The 12958-nt window shown below is 41.3% G+C and overlaps 1 protein-coding gene across 1 annotated transcript in view; it reads left to right on the plus strand.

The window, feature by feature from the left end:
- Positions 1–12958, plus strand: part of AK9 (adenylate kinase 9) — a 1007389-nt gene that overhangs the window by 834651 nt on the left and 159780 nt on the right. Inside the window, exon 33 of the mRNA XM_033936269.1 lies at positions 9708–9921. Within this exon, the coding sequence (XP_033792160.1) occupies positions 9708–9921 (214 nt within the window). The remainder of the gene's footprint in view (positions 1–9707; positions 9922–12958) is intronic.

Raw genomic sequence — 12958 nt, forward strand, 5'->3', positions numbered from 1 at the left:
AATTTAACGCGAGCTCGGTCCTCGCAAACCATCTGATCCCATCCACACAAGCCTCAGTTATGATTTTATACTGAATGTATTTTATTAAAGTATAAAAAGAAACAATATTCTGTACAATTGTCATTTTATAAATACAAATAATACAGAGCAAGGATCAACAAAACCCCTGTCTCCCCTCCCCTTCACATATATCCCCTCTACTATCAAGAAATATTACAGAATGCTACACAGAAATATCATGCTAAGAGAATACCGCAGTCACACATAGCAGGAATAGGGTTAGGGGAGTGCAACTAGGGCAACTGCCCCCCCTGGTCAGAGAGAAACTTAAGCCATTGACTGGACTTTGCAGTCCCCAGTTATGTCTAACACCAGCTCTAGCAGGATATATATTTCAAATCTGATATATTCTAATCACAAAATAGGAATAAAATTATTTGTTTCTACCTTTTTTTTGTCTCTGGTTTCTGCTTTCATCTTCTTTTCACTCTCTTCCTTCCAGCGTCTGCCCTCTCTGTCTCTTCAAACCAGCATCTGCCCCTTCGCTCTACTGTCTGACCTCTCCCCCTTCCATATGGTATTTGTCTTCTTTCTATGCCCCTCTCCCCTTTCCATCCAGCCTATGCCCCCTCTTTCCTTTTTACATGATTCATTCCAATGTCACTGCTCTCTTCATTTTTATCTCTCCTACACCAGATCTAGCATCTTTGTCCCTCTCAATTTCTCTGCTGATCTCCCTTCCCATCTCATTCCTGTCTCTCCCCTTCCCCTCCTCTAATCTCCCTGCCAGCTGTTTCCTTCCTTTTTTCTTCTCCCTTCCCTCCTCCCCCTGTCCAGCAGTAACTCTCTTCCCTTTCATTTCCCGCTTCCCCTCCCAGCAGCATCTCTCCTTATGCCTCTTCAGGTCCAGTAGCAGCTGTCCCTTTTTCCCCTTGCCCAGCAGCTTCCCAGACTCCTTTCCCTCCTCCCTTCCCAGCAGCATCTCTCCTTCTCCCTCTCCAAGTCCAGTAGCAGCTGTCCCTTTTTTTTAACCATGCCCAGCAGCTTTCTCCCCTCCAAGCAACTCTCCTTACTTGCCAGCGCTGCGATTCAGTAAGGCAGCCTCGGGTCCTTTGTTGGGTCGCACTGCCTCTGAGGAAAGCGGAAGTTGCATCATCAGAGGCGGCCGACTCAGCAAAAGCTCCAAGGCTTCCTTCCTGAATCGCTGCGCTTGTAAGTAAGGAGAGCCACTGGGAGGGGAGAAAGCATGGCTGTCGTAGGCTCCCCGTTATCTCTCTGGGCCAACGCGAACTACAGCTCCTCGATCTTGCCAGTCCTACGCAGACCGGCAGGAAATTAAAGATGTTGATCTCGCCGGTCCTGCGTGAACCGGCAGGAATTTTCTGCGGACCGGCACCGGTCCAAGGACCGGTGGTTGAAGAACTGTGTATTAGAGAATTGAATAGCTTATGATAATTAAATAATGAGATCTATTAATTTTGCCTGTTAGGAGTTTCTCATAACCTGATCTCACATGTGCGTTTCCAAGTTTTCACTATTATTTTGGGAGGGATGGGTATGGGTGGGAAGGGGATATGAAAAGATGGGTGGGAGAGGGATGGGGGATTTTATTTTAAGTTTTAAATTCGGGGAAAATGTTTATTTAGTGAATACTCGTAACTTGAATTACTGGATGATATTTGTATGCATTAAGTATACTCGGTGTAATGGATTTTAAGATACTTTCATTAAATGTTAATGGCCTCAACCATCCGATTAAAAGGAAAAAACGCTATTATATTTAAAATAACAAAATGCGGATATTTGTTATAATCAAGAGACACATCTGTCTGCTATAGAATCTACAAAACTAGAGGGAGGTTGGGTAAAGCATTGTTTTTGTGCCCCTGCTGTAGGGGAAAAGGCTGGAGTAGCTATTTTAGTGAATAGGAAATGTAATGCATTATTCAAATTGGTTGCTTCAAATCCTTCAGGAAGATGGTTACATGTAGGTATGAGCATGGGAAATAATACTGTGGCACTTTTTAATGTATATGCCCCTAATTCGAATCAAATTGAGTTCTTCAAGTCTCTACAACAATTGGTTTTACCACTGGCTGATTCTAATTTAGTAGTGGCCGGGGATTTTAAAATTATGAAATCATTAGGATTAGATAATTTTGTACAGTCTTGTAATTTAAAAGATATATGGAGAATACTTCATTTTGATGGGTGGGAATTTTCGTTTTGTTCTCATATTCATAAATCCTTTTCAAGGATAGATTACATTTTTGTTTCGGACCAATTGGTTCAACAGATAACACAAGCTTCTATAGATCCAATTATTTTATCTGATCATGGAGGGGTGGGGAATAGTTCCCTCTAAGGATTGATGAGGTGTGTGCAAAAAAAAATATGCATGAGCGACAAATTACATACTCCACAAATTTATGAGCAGGCGCAGAGGACGCATTTTTAAACAAATGTAGTTTATCCTTGTACTCCTTATGTAATTTTAATCATCTATGGATATGTTTGTATGTTTATTGTTCAAATGGTTTTATTTATTTCCCAAAATTTATTTTTGTTATACACATTGAAAATATTTGATATTGCGTTTAAATCAAAATCTCAATAAACTTGAAACTTGAAACGAGTGCCCATGAGATTGTGGGAGGGTTAAATACTCAAAACTTAGAAGAATAACAATTTACTTAAAGTTTTTGCTTCGCCAGCTTTCTGGTATCTTTACATAATGCAGTGGTGTACCTAGCATATGTAACACCCGGGGCCCATCATTTTTTGGCACCCCCCCCCCCCCCATCTGTACGAAAAACGTGATTTTTAGTAACAAGCCACACGTCACACATGAGTACCTAGGAAAAGGCAGCATCTTACATATTGCAGTGAACAGTACATCAATACACCCATTGTAAAACTAAACAAGCCAGACCAGCACAGATCAATCCTACACCGTCAATCCTAACAGAAAACCATGTCTTTCGAACACACAGAACACAGAAAACACCTTCGCCTAGTAAGGAATATGTAATCACAAACTAACCCCTCCCTCTTTTACAAAACTGTAGTGTGGATTTTAGCTACGGAGGTAACAGCTCTGATGCTCATAAAATTCTGAGCATCAGAGCTGCTACCACCAAGGCTGGTGCTAAAAACGCTTCACAGTTTTGTAAAAGGGGGGATAAAATAAAAATACATAGACAAAGGTTAAATTGAACCAGCAAGAAGCTGGACTCTGCATACAATGCTTCACAGAAACAGTGACACATGTCTCCTAAAGCAATAAATAAATAGAAATTTTTTTCTACCTTTGTCTTCTGTGGTTTCTCCTTTCCTCATCTTCTTGTAACTCTCTTCCTTCCATCCACTGTCTGCCGTCTCTCTTCCCCTATATGGCATCTTCTCTCCTTCTATGCCCCTTCCAGAAACTGTATGCCTCCCCCTTCCATCTCTCCTTTCACCCCATTGGTCTGGCATCTCTCTCCTCGCCTTCCCTCTCCCACACCTCTCCTCATAGTCTGGTATCTCCCCTTCCCTGATTCTCTGGCATCTCTCTCCTTTCCTTTTCTTCCATCTTTCGCTCCCCCTCCATGCTCTCACATCTCCCCCTTCCTTTTCCCTTAGACTGGCATACCTTCCTCCTACGCTCCAAGCCCTGGCATCTCCTTTAATTCCCTCCCTCATCTTCCTTCTCCCTCCAGCTGGGTACCGCAACACTCTTCCCTGCAGCTCTGCACTTCCCCACAATTGCCATGCTTCGGTTCCTCTTCTTCCTTCCTTCCTCCCCCCCCCCCCCGCGGGACCCTGCGGCACCATCAACTCTTACTCCCTCTAATGTCGGCCCTGCAGCTCCAGACTTCCTCGCACCTTCTCCCCTCCCCCTTTGGATCGCTATTATTTTAAATGTTATAGCCGCGGAGCTGTATCCATCAGTGGAGATGTCTAACCTCGGCCTGCCCCGGAACTCTTACTGCAGCAGCCGCCCGTCTAGGCAGGAACAGGAAGTCACTGTTGCAGTAAGAGTTCCGGGGCAGGCCGAGGTTAGACATCTCCACTGATGGATACAGCTCCGCGGCTATAACATTTAAAATAATAGCGATCCAAAGGGGGAGGGGAGAAGGTGCGAGGAAGTCTGGAGCTGCAGGGCCGACATTAGAGGGAGTAAGAGTTGATGGTGCCGCAGGGTCCCGCGGGGGGGGGGGAGGAAGGAAGGAAGAAGAGGAACCGAAGCATGGCAATTGTGGGGAAGTGCAATCCCCCCAATGCGTCCCCTTACCTTACCTCCCCTTACCTTTGCGACGCGTGTGTGCGCTGTGACGAGAAACTTGTGCGCTGCGATGTAATATTTTGTGCGCCAGCGCAGCTTAGCGGGAACACTGGCACTGGGGATTGAACTTAAAATTGTTGATCAAGAATATAGTAGATCAATTTGGAGATTTGATAATACATTGCTTGTGGATCCAAAATTTTCTGAAGATTTTCAATTAAAAATGAACAAATATTTTCAACTTAATAATATAGGAGAGATCTCTTTGGAAACTTTATGGGATGCTTTTAAGGCAACCATGAGAGGACAAATAATTTCATTATCTGCATACATTAGGAAACAGGTTAAATTACAATATTCCAATCTGGAAAAAGAGATTAAGGTTTTAGAATTGAAATTGATTGATAAATGGGAGGACTCTAAGTTACAAGCTCTTTTAAAAGCTAAATGTAAATACAATGAGATTTCTTCTAAATTGATTAGGAAAGATTTATTTTCTCAGCAAGCTTTGTATTATGGAAACTCAAATAAGGCTGGAAGATTATTGGCAAATTATCTCAAAGCAAAAAAAGGATAAAAATAATTGTAATTAAAGATGAAAAAGGAAATACTCTCAAGTTGAACTTATTTTGAAACAATTTCTAAATTTTTATAAGACTCATTCTTCTGAGCCTTATTTAGATAAAGAAAAAGATGGTTTAGAGTTTTTAAAATTAATAGAGGAACCTAAAATTCCTGAACATATAAAAGGAAGTTTAGATAAGCCTATATCATTAAATGAATTACAAACGGCATTGAAATCCCTGAGAGCAGGATCCGCTCCAGGTGGTGATGGTTTTACAGTAGAGTTTTATAAAGCATTTCAAAATACCCTATTGCCATATTTGTTAAATTTATATCAGGCTCAACTCAATATATATAGGCACTATGGCAGAGACATTAACTATAGTTTTGCCAAAGCCAACTAAAGATCCCACATTGGTTTCAAATTACAGGCCTATTTCTTTAATAAATGTTGATGAAAATAAGACAATGGCTTTATGCTTAGCCAAGGCTCTCCCTTATATTATTGGTATGCACCAAACAGGGTTTGTTGCTCAGAGACATTCTTCCAATAACACCAGATTGGCTTTTCAGATATTATATATCTAACAAAAGCCATGAAAGATCTGGCCTTTTCTGTTTCATTGGATGCAGAGAAGGCCTTTGATCGTGTTGAATGGACCTTCATGTATCAAGCTATAGAATGGTTTGGCATAGGGTCAGGATTTATACAAATGATTCAAACTTGAATAGCTCCCCGGCTGCTAGACTGTATATTAATAATAATTTTTCGGAATGTTTTAGTTTACGAAGGGGGGTTAAACAAGGATGTTCCTTGTCTCCTATGCTTTTTAATATTGTATTAGAACCCTTGTTATTAACTATTCAGCAAGCAAAGGGGATACAGGGTATTCCTTATTCAGAACGGGAATATAAGGTATCTGCATATGCAGATGATATACTGCTTCATTTGAGAAACCCTGAGACAACCATTCCATGTTTACTTGAATTAATAGAGAAATTTGGAAAATTTGTAGGATATAAGATAAACTGGAGTAAATCAGAAGTTCTTCCACTTAATGTACACTGTACAAAAGGTTTGTTTGATTCATTTCCCTTTCTATGGAAAAAGGATGGAATAAAATATTTAGGAATTTGAATAAAAAATACGCTGGAAGAAACAATGAAAGTGAATGAAAAATTTTTATTAAAGAAGGTAACAGAAATGTTTGAGCAATGGAATCCTTTACATTTATCTTGGTGGGGGAGAGTCCAAACGATTAAAATGATGATATTGCCTGTGGTTTGTTATCAAATGGGTATGGTACCAGTTTTTTTCAGGGGTCTTTTTACAAAAAGTTAAATAGTATTCTTACAAAATTTATTTGGCTGGGTAAAATTGCTAGAATTGCTTTAGTGTCTTTACAAAAGCCAATTACGGAGGGAGGGGTAAATTTTCCCAATTTTTATAGGTATCATCAAGCCTATATTATGCGCCAAGGTATGTATTGGGTCCTCCCAGAGCCCATTGATAATATTCCAGATTGGTTGTGGTTAGAATGGCGACTCATTTTTCCTCTGAGATTAAACCATGTTCTTAGTATCAAAATGCCTAGGATATATAAAGAAAACAGATTATTAGTTGATACATGGAAAACCTTAAGATTTGTGAATAATTTAACACCTATTCCAGTACATAAATCAACAAATCAAACTATATGGCTTAACTCCAAGATTCAAATTGGCGGATTTAAGGTCATCTGGAAGTATTGGGTAATGGCAGGTATACGAATTTTAGACGATGTCATATCTAATGGTAAACTGTTTGATTTTTCACAGTTGCAACATAAATTTGGTCTTGATAAATCACAAAATTTTAGATGGCTGCAACTGAAGCAGGCCATTCAGGCGGGGTTCCCTGAATGGAAAAATCTTAATAATCAATGTAGTTTGGAGTTCTTATGCTTTCAGGTGGACTTTCTGGGACACCAGGCCGTGCAGTGGTATAAATTGATATCTGGATTTACAAATAAAAAACCAAAAACTGGTCTTTGAGACATTTGGAGCATTGAGATTAAACATCAAATTACTGCATCTCAATGGACACAAATTTGGTCTTGGAGGATGAGATGTAAAATATCTGCATCTATGAGATAAACTTGGTTTTTTCTGTTACATAGAGCATTCTGGACCCCTGTTCGTTTATAAAAATTAGATAGCTCTAAGTCTAATAGATGTGGGCATTGTCATCTCGAAGCAGGGACTTTAGATCATTTATTATTTTATTGTCCATTTGTTTTGGCTTTTTGGAAATCGATAGGGGGCCAAATAAATTGTTTGTTAGAAAATCCGGTGGCTTTATCATATGATACAATATTATTTGGCATGTCAATGAGGGCAAAAAGTCAAATTTCTTCAAAAAATAATAAGCTCTTACTTATTATGGCAGGAGTCGCCATTCAACAGATTACATTTAATTGGAAAAATTGGAGTAGATTAAACTACAGTTTCTGGTGGAATTCTTTGTGTCATATATATAAAATGGAAAGAACATTAGCAACACAGAAAGGAAATTTTAGAAAATTTCAAGATGTTTGGGGTCCATTAACAGAATATCGTAATGAATAGATAACATTTTTCCCTTATAATATAATTGCAAGGGAAGGGGGAGGGGAAATTTCTATTCTTTATTCAACGTTTAGATTAATAGAAAAGAATATATATGATACATGTGATTACATAAGAAATAATAGTGATGGGAGGGAGGGTTTAAATATCACTAACTTAAGTTGATAATGATAGAAAATCAAGTGATGTTTTTTAAGTTCAAATGTTATTTCCTGATGCACTTGTAAGTTGTAAAAATGAATAAATAATTAAAAAAAAAAAGATTTGCGTGCTAACATTTGGGCATGCAGCTGAAATGCATGCACAAATTAGAAACATGATGGCATATAAAGGCCAAATAGCCCATCCAGTGTGCCCATTTGCAGAATCTACTATCTCCTCCTCTCCATAAAAGATCCCACATGTCTGTCCCACGCTTTCTTGAATTCAGACAGTCTTTGTCTCTACCACCTCTACCAAGAGACTATTCCACACATCTACCACCCTTTTTGTAAAAAAGTATTTCCATAGATTACTCCTAAGCCTGGATTGGCCATTGTGAGAATGGTCTACTGGGCTTGATGGACCATTGATCCGACCCAGTAAGGCTATTCTTATTTGCTAGCATGCACCGCAGAATCAGACGTTTTACGTACGAGCGTGGAAAAGACCAGCAGGAATCTGGCAGCTTCCACAAGGAAGAGCTGGTACTGTCACATGGCAGTATCAATTTCACAACTTCCTTATAACATAGTAAATGAGACCAGATAAAGACCTGAACACTCCATCTAGTCTGCCCAATAGTTACACTCAATATAAATTCATAATTAAATTGAATTGTCTTTGTTCTTTGATATGTATTTCTGGGCCATAGACCATAAAATTCTGCCCAGTACTGTCCTTGGATTCCAACTACAAGAGTTAGCTCACTCCAGCCTATCCAAATTGTCTCGTTATTTGAGGAATACATACTGTAAAAGTCTGCCCAGCACCGTGCTTGGGTTCCAGATTATTGGAGCTCCTGTCAAAGCCCTGCCCAGTACCGGCCCTAGTTCTTCAATTTATACCATTCATTTTCTAATTAGAGGTCCATTGTGTTTATCCCATGTATTTTTTAATTACATTACTATTTCCATCTCCACCACCTCTCTCAGGAGAGCATTTCAGATGGCAGTAATTCCATGTGTAGCCATCCCATTTTATGAACCTAGACATATAAGTACAGCCAATAAGGAAGTGAGGCTCTAATTTTTATTTTAAGTCAGAAATAATGGAAGATTAAGGAAAATGACTCCCTTAATCCTTTGTGTAATCCCTGGCCAAAATGAACACTCCTTTTAAAAACAAAAACCCTACAGTGCATGCCTCTGAGCTGAATTTTTTTCCCCCATATACATACTTCTGTTGTAAAATTGAGAATGCACATTTAGATTTTTGCTTCCCAAACTAAAACCACTTGAAATCTGTCAATAGTGTGGATTCCACATGTATATAGCAGCTTTCTGACATCTTTTACTGCTAAATGATAAGAACATAAGCATTGCCATGCTGGGAAAGACTGCAGGTCCATCAAGCCCAGTATCCTGATACAACAGTGACCAATCCGGGTCACGAGAACCTGGCAAGATCCCAAAGAGTAAAACATATTTAATAATAATAATAATTTTATTTTTATATACCGACAAAGCCTTGATAGTTTGAGGCAGTTTACAACAAGAGGCTCTGGACAATCAGCAAAGTAGTTACAATTCAAAGTCATCAAAGTAGTTACAATACAAGGTCAAAGAAGTTACAATGCAAAGTAATCGAAAATAAGGTACAGTTTGGGAGGAGTGATACAATAGATTCATAGGCTACAATCGGTTAAACAAATTCGTTTTTATTGATTTTTCTAAAATTGAGGTAAGATGAGAAATGGTTGATGACGTTAGCCAGCCAGTCGTTCCATTTACCTGCCAAACGGGGGCATATTCCAGCACCCAGATTTAAGGTCTAGGCATAAAGATTGCAAAACAGTCTGCAAACCTTGTGAGGAATTTCATGTCTATCGTTCTATTTGCTAAACTTTCTATTAGATTCTGTTGCCCAAAAGTGGTAGAGGCCATACATTTTCTTCAAATTGCTGTACATATTAAATATTCATTTGTGAGGATGTTTATAGTTTTCTTCAAAAACAATTCTTAAGTCTGGCTTGTAGAGTTGTTTGATTTTTTTGTGCATCTTGTTAGAGCTCCTGTGTGAGTAGGGAAGTAATTAAGTATTGTAAATATAATTGACAAATATTTTCCAGGTCTATCAAGGAAATGTAATCAAGCCCATGATTACCCCGGAGAATCCTGGCTATCCAGTGATCCATCGTCACCATCTTTACTTCTTTCAAACCAAAGAGAACAAGGAAATGTTTATGGAAAATCCCATTAAGTATATCCGTCAGCCAAAACCCCGAGCTGCTGTGCCAGTAAACATTGCAGTTGTGGGACCACCAAAATCTGGGAAAACTACAGGTGAGCTCTTATGTCTGCAGGTCAGATACCAGTGAAAGTATATCAACCTAAGGAAAGAACAGCATTAATGGTTGGGACCCATGCAATTTGCAATTCCATACCTTTCGCATGACACGTTGAAGCCAGTTTTTAGGGGGCAACATTCAATTTGCAGCAGTCAGCATTTCTGTTATGCTTCCTACTGCTAGCTATATAAGACCCAGATAGTCATGGTGGTCACTATTCAGGTTCTGGTACTGAATGTCCAAAAGTTACCTTGGTATCACCAGTGCTTAGACATGGTACCCAAATAGCTGCCTGGTTATCTTAGAACAGCCCTTATGTAGCTGCAACTATCAGCAGTGTCCACATAACTCCTGGCTCCATCCTAGTTCTGCCCACAGACTTTTCTGGCACTAACCTAATAGTTGGTCAGAAAAACCAGGAGAAAACCTTCACAGTATGACCAAAAACAAACAAACCACAGTGGAGATGTTCAATGATGTTGGTATGCAATTTTATTTCACAATTGAGAAAAATCTGTGCGATGGCTCAACATGCATGTGTGTTGGCCAATATGGCCTGCCTCAGGAGCCTTATTGACAGTGTTCCACACACAAACGTCTAATAAATAAACTGAGTGCTCTCGGGATGGGTCCCAAAATGATGGGCTGGGTCAAGAACTGGTTGAGTGTGAGGCAACAGAGGGTTCTGATCAATGAAGATCGCACTGAGGAAAGGGATGTTATCAGTGGTGTGCCTCGAGTTTCTGTTCTTGCTGAAGGGCTGTCAGGTATCCAACTTGGATATGGCAGGGAGAACAAGAAGCGTTAAGACTACCATCAAGAACAGCATTCCTGTCACCGAGGGGTTGAAGGGGGGTGGTCACGGCCTGCGCTCAGACAGAGGAGGACCCGAGACGGTGGACAGAGGTCGCTGTGCAGACCGAGGCCTTCCCCCAGCAGTATACCACAGTCTCTACGCAGACAGAGGAGGTGGAACAGCTGGACGGTGACATCTTGCAAGAACTATGGAACCTGAGGGAGGAGGTGAAACGCTTGCGGAGCATCCGAGAGGATGAGGCATTCATCGATGAGGTCGTCCAGGAGCTGTCCCACATCACCGTGCCGGCGCACGACGAGTCCATCCTCGAGACGCCCAAACCTTCAGCTTTGAGACCAATGATTGGGGTGCAGGAGGTGGCCGGAGACGCCGACTCCTGGCAGCTAGTAACCTCCTCCACAGGCAAGCGCAGAAGACCCCCACCTTATTTAGCTTCATCTTCTTCTCTTTCTCGTACACAGGGTAGCTTCACATCAACCCCACAACTCACCCTGAGGAACAGATTCCAGATCTTACAGGAAGGAACGGCCGACGAGAATCAGGAAGACGCCCATCACACGACTCCAGTTCCGGGGACATCTGATCGACATCCCCAAAGGAAGCGCAGAGTAAAAGTCATTGGGGACTCCATGTTGAGGGGCACCGAGGGACCAATATGCAGACCAGATATGCAGTCGAGGGAGGTCTGCTGTCTGCCTGGAGCCAGAATACGAGATGTGACAGCCTGTCTTGATAGGCTTCTCAGGCCCAAGGACCACTTCCCAATGCTGCTCATCCACGTCGGAACGAATGACACTGCCAAGAACACTATGGAGGGCATAGCTAGAGACTTCGGAGCTCTGGGGGAGAGGCTGAAGCAGACAGGAGCACAGGTAGTATTCTCTTCAATTCTTCCTGTTAGGGGCAAGGGAAGAGACAGGGACGAATGTATTCTGAAGACAAATGAGTGGCTACAACGATGGTGCTGGGAAATGAACTTCGGATTCCTGAATCACGGGGAGGCACTACAGGGACTCCAGGGATCAGACGGACTCCACCTGACCAACAGAGGCAAGAACATCTTCGGACACCGAGTAGCCCGCCTGCTTCGAAGGGCTTTAAACTAGGTAAGTTGGGGGAGGGTACCCATTTATATACCGGAGCAGTAAGTAACAATCCTAATAAGGTGAACCAAAACTCCACTTCTAAGTCAGAGGTAAGTACCCTTGCTGCAAAAGATTCGCTAGGAGACACTCTAATTCAGATGGGTAACTCTCTAAAGGAGTTTAGACACAAAGAGTGGAGAGCTATGTATGTAAATGCACACAGCCTAGGGAATAAATTTCTAGAACTAGAAACAGAAATAGTAAGTGCAGACCTAGACGTGGTAGCAATATCCGAAACATGGTTCACTGACTCTCATGGGTGGGATATAACTATACCAGGATATAACCTGCTTCGCCAAGATAGAGAGGGTAAGTTGGGAGGTGGGGTAGCACTTTACATCAAAGAGAACATCAAGACAACTAGGATCACAGATGTCAAGTACACTGGGGAATCCATCTGGGTAAACCTGGCCAGAGGCGGAGAGAAATGCCTATACCTCGGTGTGGTATACAGACCTCCAAGACAATCGGAGGACAAAGACAATGAATTAATTGAAGACATTGAGAATATCACCTTACGGGGGGACGTTGTCCTGTTAGGGGACTTCAACATGCCTGATGTAGACTGGAACACATTCTCAGCAACAACTTGTAGTAGCAAGAGGATATTAACATCCATGAAGGGAGTACAGCTCAAACAAATGGTACTAGAGCCCACTAGGGCCCAGGCCATCCTGGACCTGATACTTACGAACGGGGAAAGCGTCACGGAAGTCTTGGTGGGAGAAACGCTGGCAACCAGTGACCATAACATGGTATGGTTCAACCTTAGAAAGGGCTTCCCTAGATCACAAACAAAAACGAAGGTACTCAATTTCTGGGGCACTGACTTCGCAAGCATGGGTGATTTCGTCCATCAGACGCTACAGGCTCAAGAAACAACGGATGATGTGGAAGCTATGTGGTCAACACTGAAAAGGACACTACACGAAGCAACTATCCGCTACATAAAATCGGTAAATAAACAACAAAGAAAGAAGAAACCCCGTTGGTTCACTGATGAGATCTCACACCTAGTCAAGGACAAGAAAAGAGCATTTCTTTCATACAAACGCACCGGGGAGAAAGAA

Source organism: Geotrypetes seraphini, chromosome 3, assembly GCF_902459505.1.
Source record: "Geotrypetes seraphini chromosome 3, aGeoSer1.1, whole genome shotgun sequence".
Classification (NCBI taxonomy): domain Eukaryota; kingdom Metazoa; phylum Chordata; class Amphibia; order Gymnophiona; family Dermophiidae; genus Geotrypetes; species Geotrypetes seraphini.